The 17751-nt window shown below is 42.3% G+C and overlaps 1 protein-coding gene across 1 annotated transcript in view; it reads left to right on the top strand.

Moving 5' to 3' along the window:
• Positions 1 to 12508, top strand: part of LOC145408000 (solute carrier family 49 member 4 homolog) — a 55513-nt gene extending 43005 nt beyond the window's left edge. The window contains exons 7-11 of the mRNA XM_080278803.1: positions 171 to 306; positions 1975 to 2080; positions 2325 to 2511; positions 9823 to 10008; positions 12304 to 12508. Coding sequence (XP_080134929.1) covers positions 171 to 306; positions 1975 to 2080; positions 2325 to 2511; positions 9823 to 10008; positions 12304 to 12455 — 767 coding nt within the window. The 3' untranslated portion in view covers positions 12456 to 12508. The remainder of the gene's footprint in view (positions 1 to 170; positions 307 to 1974; positions 2081 to 2324; positions 2512 to 9822; positions 10009 to 12303) is intronic.
• Positions 12509 to 17751: the final 5243 nt, after the last annotated feature.

Below are 17751 nucleotides of genomic sequence, written 5' to 3'. Positions count from 1 at the left end.
TGAGGTTTTTCTATAATGGACACTTTCCAGTAGTTGGCGCAATAGCCCTATATTTGACGCAATTACCCTGCTGTGTGGTACATTAGTTTGGTATGAGATGACCATTGTAATTGGGGACTCAAGTGTTATTCCTAGAATGATAAGTGTACAAAATATTCTTTCCCTACTAGGTGCTGGGCTGTGCAATGCTCTCTTCATTGGGGTGATTGCATACTTCCCTGAGCGTCCTCGTCGCCCTCCCTCACTCACCTCGCTCATCCATGACCATCCTAAGCCAATAAGGGCAGAAATCATTTCTCTTCTTGGGTAAGATTTTGTTTTTCAAATTTTAACACACTCTTGCTTCAATATGATGGCCAGTCTGCAGTTGGCAGTATAGTATTATGCCAGACCTCTCTTTTATCATCATCAACATTATTTGTGAACCGATTTACCTTATGGCAGCTCTACAAGCTGCACATTCTTGTGCTACCTTCCAGGTTAATTCCAGAGCCGCCAAATAATCCCATAACACTGTTTCCCATGTTCTCTTGTGAGAGCTCTTGTTCTTCCATCAACATGTCATACTCATGTACCCTCTACCCAGTTATCATCCTCCCTTCTGTGCACACATCCAGACCACCTCACTCTAGCCCTAGTCAAGAGTTTGCTGCTGTTTTCTAGGATCATACCAGAGGGTTCTGTTTCAGACCCGATTACCCTGACATACACTTGAATTGTGCTTTCATTCTACTTGTATGTAATTTCAACACTGCCACTTGAGCTTCTGAAGAAAATGAGATATATGCATATGTGTTGATACTGTTTATCTGTCTGTGTATCAATCTGTCAGTCTATTTGTTTGTCTTGCCAGATGCTTTAATCCTGTATGGAGTGTCCACAGACAAGCCACATTTCTCCCTTCCTCTGCCATTAGGCTGCCCTCCTTCTAACTCACTCCCCCTGCCCCCTTTCATCACTATCACATCTTAGTTTTATCCTTGGTGCTCTACTATGTTCTATGGTCCAGACCCATTTTTTCAGTTTTGCTAAAGATATACTTGTAAATGATATCATCATCATGAATTTTTTTGCCTCATCGAGAGTGTAAGAACCTGGGGCTAGGCTGCTCATTCCCACCAATTAAGACAGGAGTGACTGGCCTCACTCACCCTGAATGGCATTACGGTACATGAGCAATAAACTCCAGCTACCTCTCAGATGTAAACCCTTACTGACACAACCTGTTTAGAGCACCTTAACCCACAAAACCAGCAGGTGTCATTTGGTTATATGGTTAACATCCAGTGTAGTGAATGAATTCCTGGTTTATGGGAAACCATTTGGCCTGTCTCTTAGTGTAAAATCACTTGAAAGGAACACTGCTTTGTGTGAGTAGGTGGTGGACACCCCCACCTTCCACATCTTCATTTATGGGCAACATATACTCTATATCTATTATATAGAGTGATAAGGCTATTAATGTGTTATACTTTAGTTTCATTCTAGGAATCCAGAGAGTAGCAAACTCTTTTGAAGCTCTTGTTTATGATTTTCATATTGTTTATGCAGTTCTGTATTCTTCATTCTCTTCACATACACCCTATGCAGTTTTGACCTAGGCCAGCCTTACTATGAAGGTTTCTTTTGAGGAATTAGTGTTGTTTTGACTGATGTTCTTAATGCTGTTCATACCAGGGACACATTACTTACTGTATATGTTTGTTTATGTATGTACGGTAGGGTAGTTACTCGGTATGTGTGCATGTGTGGTGCATTTTGGTTACTTACATCCAGAAAATCGTTGTCATTTGTTGGCTCTTGATTCCCCCCCCCACCCCAAAGTCCAGGTCATCCCATAAAGTTGTCATACCAATTTCCTGCAGTTTTCAGTACCAGTTGTGTGAAAAAAATTGTCATACTCATGGAGCTGACATATTGTGATGACTTACTGTACTCTGCAGAGTTTTAAGTATTGTATATTTTGTGATACAGGAATAAGAACCTTTGGCTTCTAGTGGTGCCATACAGCATAACTATGGGCATCAATGTGGCATGGTCCAGTGTGCTTGACATCAACCTCGCCCTTCTCATTCACCAGGTATTTTTTATCCAATCAGCATGGGGACATACTTTTCAGTTTATCCATGCTGTCTCCTGATTATTTTACTGATATAAACTTTTGAAATGGCAAATTTAGATACAGCCTAAACAAACCACTTCAATAATATTAACAGTTAAGATTGGGATACATGTACTTTTAGTCCATTTGAGGTTTTATGGTCATTGGCCGAGGAATATTGTGAGACCAACAAGTCTTCTATAAAAATGCTTGTTTTCTGCAGGATGAGGCAAGTATGATGGGTGTATACGTGACACTGGGAGGTGTCATTATGGCACTACTGGCCTCCCGCTTCTCAGATCTGCTGTTTGGCTATCTCAAGCTGACCATCATCACACTCATGATCATTGCCACTGGGGGCTACACCTGGTTCCTCCTCCTTATGAATCAGTGTCTTCCATTCAGTAAAGGTGTGTATACAGTACTTCTCTTATCAGTCTGTACCAGTATATATATACAGTAAATGTCCTATTATTTGGCATTTATGGGACCGAGATGATGCCGAGAAATTGGATTTGCCAAATAATTAAAAAACCTACCTACTCAGTACCTTAAATATATTGGTGAACACTGTCATCATACCACTTACGGTATTACAACTGTGTTTGGAGAGAGTACTGTATACTGTACAATACTGCAATCAATACAGTACTATACCTGAATCTGAAATTATATAAATTAATGAACATAAACAAGTGTAATGACACAGTAGGCCTACGTGTAAGATTACACTTCCTGGATGGCCGAAATGATATGGAATATTACCTACCAGCTCAGGACATCACTTGTATTGGTGAACTCATCACTTCTTATACTATTACAAATATGTTTGGAGTGAGTACTGTATAGAGTACTTTTTCCAAACACAAAATAAAATAGTCAGAAAATTACATAAATTAAAGTAAAGGAATATGAACTGGTAAGGTCTTTTTGATGAAAGTTAAATGTACATTTAGCACTCATTCTTTTGTTCGTTTTTTTTTTTACTTGTGAAAGGGAGAGTATTGATGCAAACAGTAATGTATTCCATTAACCCCTTAACCTCCGGCATTGAACAACCCTTTACAGTACTGATGTCAGTGAGTCGAGTTAGTGAGCTATGAAAAAACTGTGAACAATTATGGGAAGGGAACGAAAGTCACTGGTATGTTTACACGACTCTACGCTACGATTCCAAGCAGTCAGGGGGTCGGTTAATCTCAGATGTTTTCGCCCATTTGGTAAATGCACCGTAACTTTGTAATTTCTCCCGTGAATCATAGCGAATCATAGCATGGGTTTAGGAAGCTAAATAACACATTACTAGGTGCGCCAGATGATTATCTTCAAATCTTTCAGAAAATGAAAGAAATTTAATCCCTCTCTGAGTACCTAGAGTAAGTTTCTTCCATCCTTCTGAAATCAATTTATTTTTCTAAAAGCTGTGAAGATAATCGTCTGCCTCACCTAGCAATGTGTTATTTAGCTTCTTAAACCCATGCTATGATTCGCTATGAGTCACGGAAAATTGATAAAGTTACGGTGCATTTACCAAATGGGCAAAAACATCGGAGATTAACCCTTATCTGCTGGTTGACGTGTATGCATGACAGGATTCAGGGCGCACAGGGCCGCTGGTTGACTTACTATACTGCACTCACCTTCCCGCCACTGTTTGAGCACGGGACCATTTTCTGTGATACCTACGGGGTAGGCAGGACCCACAGGTACCCCACGGTTGCACGGTTCAGTTTGTACTCGGCAGTGGTAGCGAGAGGAGCCATGTCATCTTCCTCAACGTCATCCGATTCCGTTCCACCGCGTGAAGGGCCGATCGCCTCATCGACCCCCGCTAAAGTCATGCCCTTTGTGCCAGGGAAAGGCTTTAGTGATAGTGCCATAGGACGTGCCCTAGACGAAATTGTGTCATCTAGGACACTTAGTGAAAGTACGTCGTCAGAGGGTAAAGATAGCTACCACCTGGAGAGCTCTCTTTCTCTCGCCCTCCAACCCCTACTCACTCTCCGATGCAAGTGAGGGCTCTCCAACTTCTACGGGAGGAAGGGACAGCCTACGAGAACGATGATTTTGGTGATGAGGAGGCGCAAGATGACCCAGGAGATCGGGAAAGTGGCCATGGACCTGGCGGACATCTGCGGAAAAAACGTCGCAGAGCCATTTCCCCCACACTCTCCCCTCCTGCTCGCCGACATATCTTCCTCCACCGCTCCCCCACACCTCAGCCTGCCACTTCAAGGGCAGAATTGCCTCAACCAGGCCCTTCAGGAGTTGTATTTCCTAGACGGGAGCCACATGGTGATACGCAGCGCTGAGCATCTTCTATGGAAAGTTCCACGTCAGGTGAGCCATCACCTGCTTACTCCCCCACCTCTCCCTTTCCCTCTCCCTCTCCCTCTCCTCCCCTCCCCCCTGCCCGTGACCGTGCACGAGTGATGGAAAAACGTAGTGGAACTGCCAGACGGCTTGCTCTACCACGGGTGGGTAGAGTGGATACATTTGTGTGGGAGGATGGTGCCGGCTTTGAGCCATCTGTGCCAGCAGTTGATAAGGAGGGTGCAGGTGTGCAGGAGGATGCGCTTCCCCTCAGGCCCTGGACTATTAACAGTCTATTAAAGGCCATTTTCATGACTGCAATTATGCAGTACCTGGTGGATGCAATAAATTTCCACCAGGCCATGTGTGTGCGTTGGCTGGATGTACCTGCAAGCGAGAGCATGCACATGCGTGAATGGATACCTGTTGAGGTGGGGGAGATGTTTGTGTGGCTCACCCTGACCATGCTGATAGCGCACGTAAAAAAACGTGCTCCACGACTATCGGTCAGTGGATGAACTCGTTGGCACACCTGTCTTTGGCAAGTACATTGCCCGTGATAGGTACCTGGCAGTCCTGAGGTTCCTACACTTCAATCGAAATTACGGGCCTGAATCGAACAACAGGATATGGAAAATAAGACCAATCCTGACAATGCTGAAAGAGTCATTCTCCAGGGTTTTCCATCCGTTCCAGAAAATGGTTATTGACAAGTCGCTGGTGTTATTGAGGGGCAGGCTTGCATTTATTCAGTATGTGCCATCGAAGCATTACAGATTTGGCCTCAAATTCTTTGTGCTTTGTGACTGTAAAACTGGATATGTGCTGGATGTAATAGTTTACTCGGCAACAGATGTTGGTATACCTAGTGATGATCCTCATGGATTCTCTGCATCAGTAGTGAAATTGCTGATGGAAAGGTATTTCAACAGGCACCACAGTCTGTATACCGATAATTATTACACAGCCCCGGCGTTGACAAAGTATTTGCTTGACCATGGTACTGGGTCCTGTGGAACTGATAGGGCCAACAGAAAGATTTCCCAGTATTTCTGGCAAATACTGAGAAAGGAGCCCTTCTGACAAAGAAATTTGGGAACGTTAGCACTTCTTTGGCATGACAAGAGACGGGTTAACATGTTGTCTACAGTTCATAAGGGTGTGCTGGAGGAAACTGGTAAAACAGACTACAGGACCAGGAACCCGTGGTAAAGCCAGATGCAGTCAATGATTACAATATCAACATGCAGCTGGTTGATAAATCGGACATGCAAATTGGTGAGGTCAGTTGCCTACGTAAGTCCTGCAGGTGGTACAAGAAGGCTTTCTTACATCTTGATATCGCCGTCCTGAACAGTTTCATACTGTTCAAGGAGCTTGTCAGGAAACCTCTCTCTATATGAGAGTTTGAGAGAGAGCTGGCACGCGAACTCCTTGAGCAATATTCAACTGCTCCGGTGACAGGTGCTAGGCGGGGGACAACGGCTCCAGCGGACTGGCTCAGCTGTGCAAGTATTTCCGTCGGCACAAGATTGTGGAGATCGGGAGAACAGCAGCAGGCTGTCTGGCATACAGGCGGTGTCACGTCTGCCGCACAACCAAACGCCGTCCCCCAGCACGAAAAGAGACCTCGTTCCAATGTGCAGAATGCAAGGTCCCTCAATGCCCCAAATGCTTCTCAGAGTATCACTCCGAGCGTGAGTACTGAGCAGGTGTGTGGGGAAGTGTAAATAATGTACAGCAATGCACAAGTTTGTGTATTTTCATAAACAGGTGAAAAGTGTGATAGTATGAGTGAAGTATACAGTAGTAAGTGCTAAGATATAAGTCATTTATAAGAAGTTCTACAAATGCATATAAGTGATTTATAAGTGCAGTACAGAAATTGATACTGTGTATTGGATATTGGTTAGAAAATTATTGGAAATACTTTGCGTTTGCCTACGTGTCACCTGAAAGAAAACCACTTGTGAGAGGACCACAAAGAACAATACCTGCTTGGCTATACCTAAATTATTTCACTCAGTACTCAGGGAGATTGTGCCAAATATGAGCATCAGTGCATCTGTGATGTGAAGTACAAATAATGTTAGTTGTGTGAAACATTTTTATGATTTTCATTATAACCCTGATTAGTACAAAGCAGTCTGATTTACAGTACAAATAATTACCTCATACTCTACGATAATGCGTGAAAGAGCAACAATATTTACTTGTCAAAGTGTAATTAAGCGTAATGGTGATGTATGTGCAGTTCTAAGTGTCATAGTAAAGGAGAAATATGATTATTTATGGAAGAAGTGAGAACAGAAAAACGAGGTAAAGGAGAAATATTCCATACGGAGCAGTGAGTACAGAAAAACGACGAGATATTTCCTTTCTCACACACCTACGGGGCATAGAGGCATAATGGAGCGGGCGGTAATTCCTTGGGTGAGCCACATGAACCGGGTGATGACTCATTTTCACGGCGTTGAGCAAGGAGGAGTAGAAAAAATTAGTGGAATCTTCCGCATTCCATCCAAGGACGAATAGGCAGTGTTACAGTCACCACTCCAGGCAGTGCTGCCAATGCTAGCTGGCTGGGCCAAGGCCACAGCCAGTGGCTCGCGCTCGGAGCAGCGCGCAAAAACATGAAAACCACTCATCTTCAACTCATCGACGGGACCACCTAGAGACCTCGGGATACCTTCACTGGAAAGAGGAAGAGTTGGTGAGTCTTATGAACTTTATTTGAATCTCTAGTTATTATAGTTTGTCAGATATAAGGGTTTGAAGTAAGGATATTTTTCCCAAAATCTTGGAAATCCCCAGTAGGGAGGAGTGTGAGGTGGCCGGGAACCCCCCGGCGGCTAAGGTTTAACCGACTGCCTGACTGCTTGGAATCGTAGCGTAGAGTCGTATAAACATACCAATGATCTTCGTTCCCTCCCCATAATTGTTCAGTTTTCTATATAGCTCACACTAGCTTGACCACTGACATCGGTACTGTAAAGGGTTGTTCAGTGCCGAAGGTTATTAAGGGATTACTGGGACATATTACTGTTTGCATGAATACTCTCTCTTTCACATTAAACACAAAAACGAACAAAAGAATGAGCGCTAAATGTACGTTTAACTTTCATCAGAAAGACCTTAGCAATTCACATTCCTCCAGTTCATTTTTAAGTATTTTTCTGTCTTTAGGTTAGGTTAGGTTTGGTTTGGTTAAATTATTAGGTACAGTTAAACTCGGTTAGGTTAGGTTTAGTTAAACAGGACAGTCCCTTCGACCATTATGCTGAGGAATAAAAATACTAGAGCTGTCACAGCCGTACTGCTAAAAACAACGGGAAAACTGATTTAACAAACAGCATTTATTTACAGGTAATGCATTACAGTATCAGTGGTTCATGGGCTATGCAATTACAAGTAAATGTCATTTTCAGGAAGGCATTAAGAATGAACGAATTTCAAGAATAGCGAGGGGGCTTGGAACGTAACCCTCGCTAATTTGGTGGGGGTGGTTACTGTACTGTATGATACTGTGCAAAATTGTAATCAATACAGTACTATACCTGAATCTGAAAAAATATAGAAATTAGTGAACATACAGAAGCGTAATGAAACATTAGGCCTACAAGTCACACATAACACTTCCTGGACTGCCGAGATGATTCTGGACATCTGCCGAACAATCAAAGATTTTCGTAAATGGGTCACCCACAGGCATAAGGGAAAGGAAAGAATGAAGGAATGAAAGACAGAAGAGGGAGTGTAAAGTCACCCATAGGCAGAAGGAAGACTTTACACTCCCTCTTCTGTCTTTCATTCCTTCATTCTTTCCTCTCCCTTCTGCCTGTGGGTGACTCTACACTAAGTGACAAGCCAAATGGTTTCCTGTACACCAGGAAACCATTTACTATGCTGGGTGGTAACCATATAACCAAATTTTGGCACCTGGTGGTTTAGTGGGTAATTATTGTGCTCCCGTCGGATTGAACCGGTGAAGGTTTAAAACTATCCAAGGGGTGATTGGGGTTTATTGCTTATGTAATGCCACTCAGGGATGAGTGAGGCTGGTCACTCTCATCTTAAATGTCAGGACCAACTGCCTAGCCCCGGGCTTCTACGCTCCTCATGGGGCAACGTAGGATTGGATGATGGATGGATGGATGGGACTATTTCTCAAAACTGCTGAAATGTCGGATCTACCAAATAATCAGCTGCCGAATAATAGGACTTTTACTGTATCTGTCTATTGCTAGATGCTTTAATCCCATAGGGGGTGGCCATAAACAAATTGCCTCCATATTGCCCTGTCTTCCGCCATTTTGCTGCCCTCCCCCCAGCTCACACCACCCCCTCATATACTTGTCCACTCTGTCTCCATCTCATCCTCGGCCTCCTCTTCCCTCTCCACCCCCTCCACCTCACTTACACTCTCCTCGTTATTCTTTCATTCTCTATCCTCTCCACACGGGCAAACCACCTCAATATATATCTCCTGATGCTTTCTATCACATCCACATCCACACCACAGCACTCTTTCACATTCTTATTTGTCAGCCTATCTCTCCATATAACTCCACATGCTCCTTTCAAATAACTCATTTCCACTGCTCTCACTTTTGACTTGTGTCCTTCCAACAAGGTCCAAGCTTCGCCTCCGTACGTTAGAGTTGGCATCACAATACTATCATGCAGCGACTTTTATACCTCCATGCTCACTTCCCTATTTCTTATTACTGCGTTCAAAGAACCATCAAGCATTCTTCCCTGTTGTACCCTTTGAAGCACTTCATCCTCCAGACTTTCATCCTTACACATCACACTACCCAAGTACTTAAATGCACTCACATTTTCCATTTCCTTATCGTCCAACCTCTAATACAAGAGCTGAATGAATTTTCAGTCCTTGATATTTGCAACTGTTCATTTCTGAAACCGGCATCCTCAGTCTGTCAAGTCTCCAACCTCCAGCTTTCAAACTTTATTGTTTAGTTAGCAATCTGTTTTGTAGCTTTTACCTAAACCTAAAAGGCCCATGGTAGTTTAGTAGCCAAAATTGCAAGCGAGGCTCAGAGTAAAATGCTTAGAGCATTTTTCTACATGTACTTAATTCGTTGTGAGGGGTTTTACAGTAAAATGTTAATACCAGAGACATAGAAAGTAGTTGCACTGAAGCACAAGTTCATATTAGAAGTTTGCCACAGTCTCCAGTGGCATACATTTTGTGGGCTAAATTACCATCCTGACACTAGAGGCATGCTAGAATCAGGAGCAAGAAACATAAGTGGTATCTTACTTCTTTATCCTACCTGATACATTCTTTGGGTACACTATGTAGAGACCTTAGTACAGTATTTTGCAGCCTTGGCTGTTCTGTAACAAGTAACTACTCTGATCAATTTGTTATCCACCACCAGTTCAGCTCTTCATCAGTGTGATCATTGGGTCATCATTCAACTATGCCTGCTCGCCACTGTTCTTTGAGTTGGCAGTGGAGCTGGCGTACCCTGTGCCTGAGGGGATGGTGGGGGCCTTCCTTACCATGTGTTGGAACATTATTGCTGCATTCTTCCTCCTCACCATACAAACTGGACTAATTAAAGGTTAGGCCATAGTTGTGTTGTGCGTATTATTTGTTGTGCTCACCATCCACTCACTTGATGTAGTGCTGCTCTCGGGTGTCTGCCCTTTCCTCTCCTCCCTCCATTCCTTCCTTCTACTTCTGTCTTTCTTTACTTTATTCTTTCCATGTCCTGCTGCCTGTGGGTGACTTTACACTCCCTCTTTTGTCATGCTGTCCTTCGTTCTTTCCTCTTCCTTCTGTCTGTGGGTGACTCAACACTTGAGTGACAAGCCAAATGGTTTCCTGTACACCAGGAAACCATTTACTATGCTGGGTGGTAACCATATAACCAAATTATGATGCCTGGTGGTTTTGTGGGTAATTACGGCACTCCAGTCGGATTGAGCCAGTGAAGGTTTATATCCAAGGGATGGTTGGGGTTATTGCTCATGTAATGCCACTCAGGGATAAGCGAGGCTGGTCACGCTCATTGTAAATGTCAGGACCAACTTGCCTAGCCCTAGGCTCCTACGCTTCTCGTGGGGCAACGTAGGATTGGATGATAGATGGATGGATTTATTTTTTTTAATTACACAAAGTAGCTTATGGGCTATTATATCACATCACGTTTTGATATTCCGAGGAAGAAGTAGGGTTTGAGAGATGAGATAATGATAATGTTATTGTTTGTTGTTATTAGAGTTGTATGCTGACATTAACTTGGACTGCAGGAATTTGTTTGTAGCAGCCTTGTAGCTGCAGTTCATTGGGTATCTGTCAGCTCCGGCTTGACTGCAAATGTTCTTGACTAGTTAGAGGGCAATGGTTCTTGACCATACCAAGTACAGGGGTTCTTGACCTGTTGAAATACAGTGGTTCGCAGAGAGGAAGTTTGATATTATGATTTCTTTCATTAATTGAGTTCACTACTGCTGGAAGGGGAAGGAAAAATCGGGGACATTTGTATGTCTAGACAGTGCTGCATAGGCTACCTTAAAACATACTGGTGGGAAAGCATAAGGGCATCCCTCTTTAGTGCTTGGTAGGTGGTTAATCAGACAGGATGTTAACAGCATTACTAGAGATTGTAGTTAGATGCAGTCGTTATAATAATCATAGTCTTGTTTCCCATGTAAAGCTACAATACCAGTGACAGTATGGTACTGTATAGCATGTGAAAGAAAATTATATCCCATTCAGATGCAGAGTTTTTCTGCAGCTAAATAAAATTGTTTGGCGGTAGGTGGTATCCTTTTCCCACTTTTCCATTCATATCTCCAATCAAAAACACTCAAACTTCTCCATGCATGCCGCAACATTCACCAGAACTCATCATTCACTCTGGCCACTTGGTCCTTTCTTGGAGCATACACACAAACACTTACTGTACTGACTTTTGTATTTCAACTTTCATTTTTATTCATACAATCCAAGATCCAACTGATCCATACTTTCTTCAGCCTCTTGCATGCAGCTAGTTAAACTGATAAGGAAGAGGTCCTAGAAGACGTCCTAAGGTGACACGAATATAACCCTACGACACACACCATTGTGGCAGTGGGACTGAGTTTGCACAGGCAGTTCTTACTTTATCCATTCAATCTGGTGATGTAGTCACTTTCTTTTTTAATCTTGCATAATCCAGGTCATATTATTTGCATTTGAATAGCCTTCTTGAATGTGAGGGGATTGTATAGCCTACATTAGCCCCTTCTGTACACTCGCTCCAGAAGGTATCGATGCACTGCGGGTCTGATGCCATCTGGAATGATTCGACCATGTGGCAGTGATAGCCCGTTAATACCTGTATATAATACAGTGTTTATGGCCATTCCCTACCCATTATGAAGGACACAAGTGGTATATGACATAGCAGTCATCTAAGCAGTCATCTGTTGTCTGGGATGCCTGCTTATGGGAGGACAGAACCACAATTTCCAGTTTCCTTTGTTCCGTGTGTCATAATATTTAACACATATTCTGCATCGATACTTTCTGGAGCGTGTACATGAGATCTTTCCTAAGCTGAATACAGTTGTCTTGGTAGCTAGCAAGAATAAGATACAAAAGTAAATCACTGGATTGAAAGGGTTAAATTTCAGAATGTGTGCAGGCAAAATGCTACAGAAAATGAGACATGCTGCTGGTTCATGATGTAGGTGTTAAAGAAAGAAAGAAAAAAAAAACTCATTTCTGACTCTGAAGCAAATATATAAAGAATCATAATTAACCATTAATGAAGATGAGTATTATCATCATCATCATCATCTCAGTAATGAAAGAACTGTAAGTGCAACAACTTTAAACGAGGACTGACTGTAATTTGCATTTGCAGGTGTGCTGTGGATGGACTACCTTTTGGCAGTGCAGGGTCTTGTGGTGGTTGTGCTCATGGTTTTGGTGCGAGAACAGTACTGCCGTTCCTCTGTTGACAAGACCACACCTCGTGATGGATACGCTCCAATCCCACCTCTTGAGGAGGTATAGTGCCTGAGGGGCGCTAGTCCCAGCGCCCTGCTCTAGAGAGTTAGAGTGAATAAAGAGATATTATTGTTTGAAATATATGAATAACTGTTGTGTGAAATTGTGAATGATAGGTCATTAGGAAATGCAGCACTCCTTGCCTAACTCTCTTATTGTGAGGGTTCTCACCTGAGCTGAGTAAAGTCACCAGATGATAAGAAATATTCATGGATGTTAGGAAAAGCAAGCTGGAGGTATGTCAAAAAGACTTGTACAAATTACTGTGTCTGAACAGCAGACTGTCAGTGTCTGCAGACTGGATGGTGATGGAGGATTTCATAGGTTCATGCTTTTCATGATGAATTGTAGTTTACTAATATCAGTAATGTAAAAACAAGGAATCTTTTTAATCTGCAATATTTATTGATCCACTTTCAGATAAACCACACTCTAGTTCATAGCTTCCTTAGTGTTTCCTAGCACAAGTATACTGTACTTAAATACTATGCCAATGGATTCTCTTGCAGTTCTTGTGGCACATTGCAGTGATGAGTGCTGTGCATATTTTCTTGTGACAAGAGTTTGAACCTGGAGTGCATAGCAAAATAATTTTTGTTGTGTCTAGAGGTTGCTGTAACATGTATGATCAGAGGTATAAGCTGTGTTTTTGTGTTTTGGAGAAAGGAATTGTTTCAGTCTGACCTTGATAATATATGACATCACTGAATTATAACTCGAGTTCTTCATTGGGTGAATCAGAGTACTGAACAGGTACTCTGTATTACAGTGAGAGTAGGTTGATTTTTTTTCAGTGGTGTATATTATAACTGTTAGCTTTAGTTGATAATTTATTATGTTTAGTCCATCAGAGACAGTGACTCATCTCATTGCTTTCATCATATTCATCCTCCTTTATGATGGAGGAGGGGGGGGATGCCGGAAATAGGAATAGGAAAACACTAAAGCAGGAGGAGCTATGAGGCAATTGCCCCAGTGAAATGGGCCATCCAGCAAGTAGCTCAGTCAAGCATTTGAAATTCATGGCTCCATCCTGTAGGTTATACCATCCACACACATCTTATTGTTAATGTGCATCTTTCATGACACCTTTTGGTTGGAGCACTTCTCATAACTGTCCTGTAAATGAGGTTTCTAGAAGAGGAACCAGAGGCATGAAGCCCACAATGTTGTTTGCTTCAATGTATGTGTGTGTGTGTGTGTGTGTGTATATATATATACATACCCAGTAACCTCTCAAATAACACGAGGGTTAAGTTCCTGGAGAGGTTGCGTTAGTTAAAAACGTGTTATTTAAACAATTTTCCCATAAGAAACAACGGTAATATTGGGGGTTTACGTTCCTGGACTCTGGGAAAGTCTACCCATTTGGGGAGTTATGCTACTCTAAACTTAAAAGCCATCCATCCATCCATCATCCATTCCTACATTGCCCCATGAGGAGCGTAGGGGCCTGGGGCTAGGCAGTTGGTCTTGACATTTAAGATGAGAGTGACCAGCCTCACTCATCCATGAGTGGCATTACATGAGCAATCAATTCCAACCACCCCTTGGATATAAACCTTCACCGGCTCAATCCGATTGGATTGCAATCACCACCCACTAAACCACCAGGTGCCAAAATTTGGTTATATGGTTACCACCCTGCGTAGTAGGCTAAATGGTTTCCTGGTGTTCAGGAAACCATTTGGCTTATCACTCAGTGTAGAGTCACCCACAGGCAGAAGGAAGAGGAAAGAATGAAGGAAAGAAAGACAGAAGAGGGAGTGTAAAGTCACTCGTAGGCAGAACAACAATATTAATTTGAAATAAAATCTACGTAAAAAACAAAAACAGTATATTTGGGGAGAAATAAACAACATTTGAGCCCTAGTTGGGCCGAAGCGTTGTTTACTTCTCCCCAAATACATACTATTTTCGTTTTTTACGTGGATTTTCTTTCAATTCTACTTCATTCACGGCATTGTGAAAGTTCCTCAACATTATTAAGACATTAGTAGGCCATAAAAACACTACAGTAAAAGCAACATTTTCATTACAGTAAGTAGGTCACAAACAATAACAACACACAGCCTCACTTCATCTAAGCATCACTTGTCGACTGCTGCTGTCCCTCCTCACCCCGCTCCCCCACCTCCTGCTGCTCCCCACCCTAAATCTGTTGTCCCTCCTTGCTCTGCTGTCCTTCCTCTTCCTCTGACTTCTGCGCTATTGGTGATGAAGATAACTCCCTTCAGTTTTCTGTCTTGTTCATAAAGAACTGCTCTATTTTGGTCCGAGTGGTTTTCTTTCTGTTCTGCAGCATCAAGTTGTAACAATTAAGATCTGCCATCACTTTCCTGGCCAAATTTTGTCTGAAAATGAGCTAAATTGCTCATAATGGGGCCAAACTTCATTTCTGAATATTATAATTCGAATAAAACCAGTTTAAGCAACAGGCAAATAAAAAATTGTATTTATACATAAACTGCCACACACGGTCTTATCATCTCGGGACTGTCCAAGGCACACGCGGCTAATTTGAAACCATCACCTACGTGTAAAATTGCGTTAAATTGAGAAACCCTTGTTAGTTAAACATATCTCCTTAAATATTTGCTCGTGTTTAACGAAAACGCGTTTTTTAAACTCGCGTTAGTTGAGAGGTTACCGTGTATATATATATATATATATATATATATATATATATATATCTTTATTATGCAAGGAAAAAGGAACCAAAAGCCAAGAGCCCGTAAATTGTACCCTCAAAGAAAAAACAAAAAACAAGATAACACAGAGCGAAATTCAAGACCCATTCATTTCGAGATGCTAGTACACACTGCAATTGAAAGACTGGAGATCATAGGCCGTAGGAAATACAGAGGGAGCCAGTTCCAGAGTTCACCTGTTGCATACATGAAGGACTGGGAGTAACAGTAACTCTTGTATTAGAGAGTTGGTTAGAAAAGGGGTGGGAATTTATTGCTACATGGGTGCTATGCACTTGCCATAGTGACGGAAGGATGCAAGCAGACAGTTCAGAGGAGCAGTGACCATTGATGCAGTGATAGAAAAGAGATAAAGATGCAACAGTGTGGCAAAGAGACAGAGGTCGAAGGGAGCCTTTAAGAGGAGGAGAGGTAATGTGACGAAAGCCATTGACTCCACCATGTTGAGAAGAGTTGTATTTGGGGAGCCACCTCACACATGAGAGTTGTACTCTACACAGGGGTGAATTAAACCCTATGCAGGGGTAAAGAAGGCACAGAGTTGGCTTAGCACACCTAATCTCTTAGAAACATATTTTACAAGAGAGGTAATATGATCTTTCCATGATAAATCCCAAGAGAATGAAACCCCAAGTATGTTAAAGATGATGCAGGATTAAGTTGGATATTGTTAAAAATTTGAGAGTACTCTGTGGAAGATCTTGTCAGGCTGATAGATGTAAGAACTGAGTATTTGATGGATTAAAAACAAGATTATTTTTACCCCAGTCAGAGATATGAGCCAGGTCAGACATTAGGTGTGCCATAGCCTCGTCCCTTGTTTGATGAAGTAACTGCTGAGGTGGACACTGCAGGAAGTGAATGGAAAGGTGAGGGGTGGAGCCATCAGTGTATGAGTGGATAGAATTAGATGTACAGCTTAGTAGGTCTTTGATGAATAAAAGGAAAAGAGTTGGTGATAGAACTGGGCCATGAGGAACACCAATATTGATAGCTCTAGGAGAAGAATGATGGCCATCTACACCAGCAACTATAGAATGACCAGAGAGGAAGCTGGAGATGAAGGCACAGATAGAAAGATAGAAACCATAATAGAGCAGGTTGGAGATTAAAGATTTATGCCAGACTCGATCTAAAATCTTTGAGATGTCAAGTGCAATGGCAAAGCTTTCACCAAAGTCCTGAAAGGAGGATCAACAGGAGTCAGAGAGGTAGGTGAGAAGATTGTCAGTGGAGCGTCCCAGTTGGAACCCATACTGATGATCACAAAGAAGGTTGTGATGGGAAAGATGCTTTTATATATATATATATATATATATATATATATATATATATATAAGAATAGACTCAAAAACTTTTGACACACAAGATGTTAAAACAGTTGGTCAATAGTTAGAAGGATGGGAAAGGGCACCCTTCTCTGGGGTAGGCTGAATGAGAGCAAACTTCCAGCAAGAAGGAAAGGTACAAGATGACAGACAAAGGCGAAAGAGTTTACCTAGGCAGGGTGTGAACACAGAAGTGCAGTTCTTGAGGATAACAGGAGGGACCCCATCAGGCCCCTATGCCTTGTTAGTGATGGCAAATATACATTAACTAAAGAAATTTTAATGTCAGCCAAGGGGAAGCCAGAGAGGGGAAGTGATGGAGGAACAGCACCGGAATCGTTTAAGTTGGAATTGAAGGAGAAAATCTGAGCGAAGAGTTCAGCTTATTAGTAGAGGAAATAGATACAGAGCCATCATAGTGGAAAAGAGGAGGGAAGAATCATGAGGTATACTTGTTTGAAAGGTTTTTGGCAAGGTGCCAGAAAGAGCAGGAAGAATATGAGTGGGAGAGTACAGAGCATATAGTACAAATGAAATTATTTTAAGCAGAGTGAAGAAGTGACTTAGCACGATTTCGGAGAGAAACATGAAAGAGGTGATTCAGGGGTGGATTGGCTCTGGTACTTTTTGAAGGCCTTCTCCCTGTTGTGGACAGCATCAGAACAAGCATGAATAAACCAATTTATTTTTGCATTTGTCAGAGGATATGAGAAAGGAATATAGTATGCTTCCATGCCTGAAAGAATAACCTCCATAATGCACATGACACACTCAGATGGCTCTTGGCCATGGAAGCAATACTCATTCCAGGGAAAATCAAAGAAGCAGTGCCTGAGGGCCTCCCAATCCGCAGTTCCAAATTGCCACAACTGTTGCTTCTTGGGGGGTTCCACAGGCCTTACTGGAGCGAAAGGACAGGTTAATGTAATAAGGTTGTGATCAGAGGAGCCCATTGGAGAGGAAAGGTTAATGGCATAAGCAGAAGGATGAGTTGTAAGGAAGAACTCAAGTGTGCTGAAACTTTCCAAGGCAGTAAGGGATATGGGTAGGGTGCAGTACAAGTTGCTCTTGGCCATTAAGGATAGAAAGATGTAGGCTTGTTCACCAGGTGGATCAGTGATTGAAAAGGGGAGCCAAAGGTGGTTGTGAACACTGAAATCTCCTAGAATGGAGATTTCATAGAATGGAAAAATTGAGAGGATGTGTTCCATCCCAGAAGTAAGATAGTTGAGGAACTTTTCATAGTAAGTAGAATTAGGGGAT

Source organism: Coenobita brevimanus, chromosome 75, assembly GCF_032717465.1.
Source record: "Coenobita brevimanus isolate Jiangsu-jjx chromosome 75, ASM3271746v2, whole genome shotgun sequence".
NCBI lineage: Eukaryota > Metazoa > Arthropoda > Malacostraca > Decapoda > Coenobitidae > Coenobita > Coenobita brevimanus.
The sequence above is the reverse complement of the archived record's forward strand: the minus strand, read 5'-3'. Positions and strand labels throughout refer to the sequence as shown.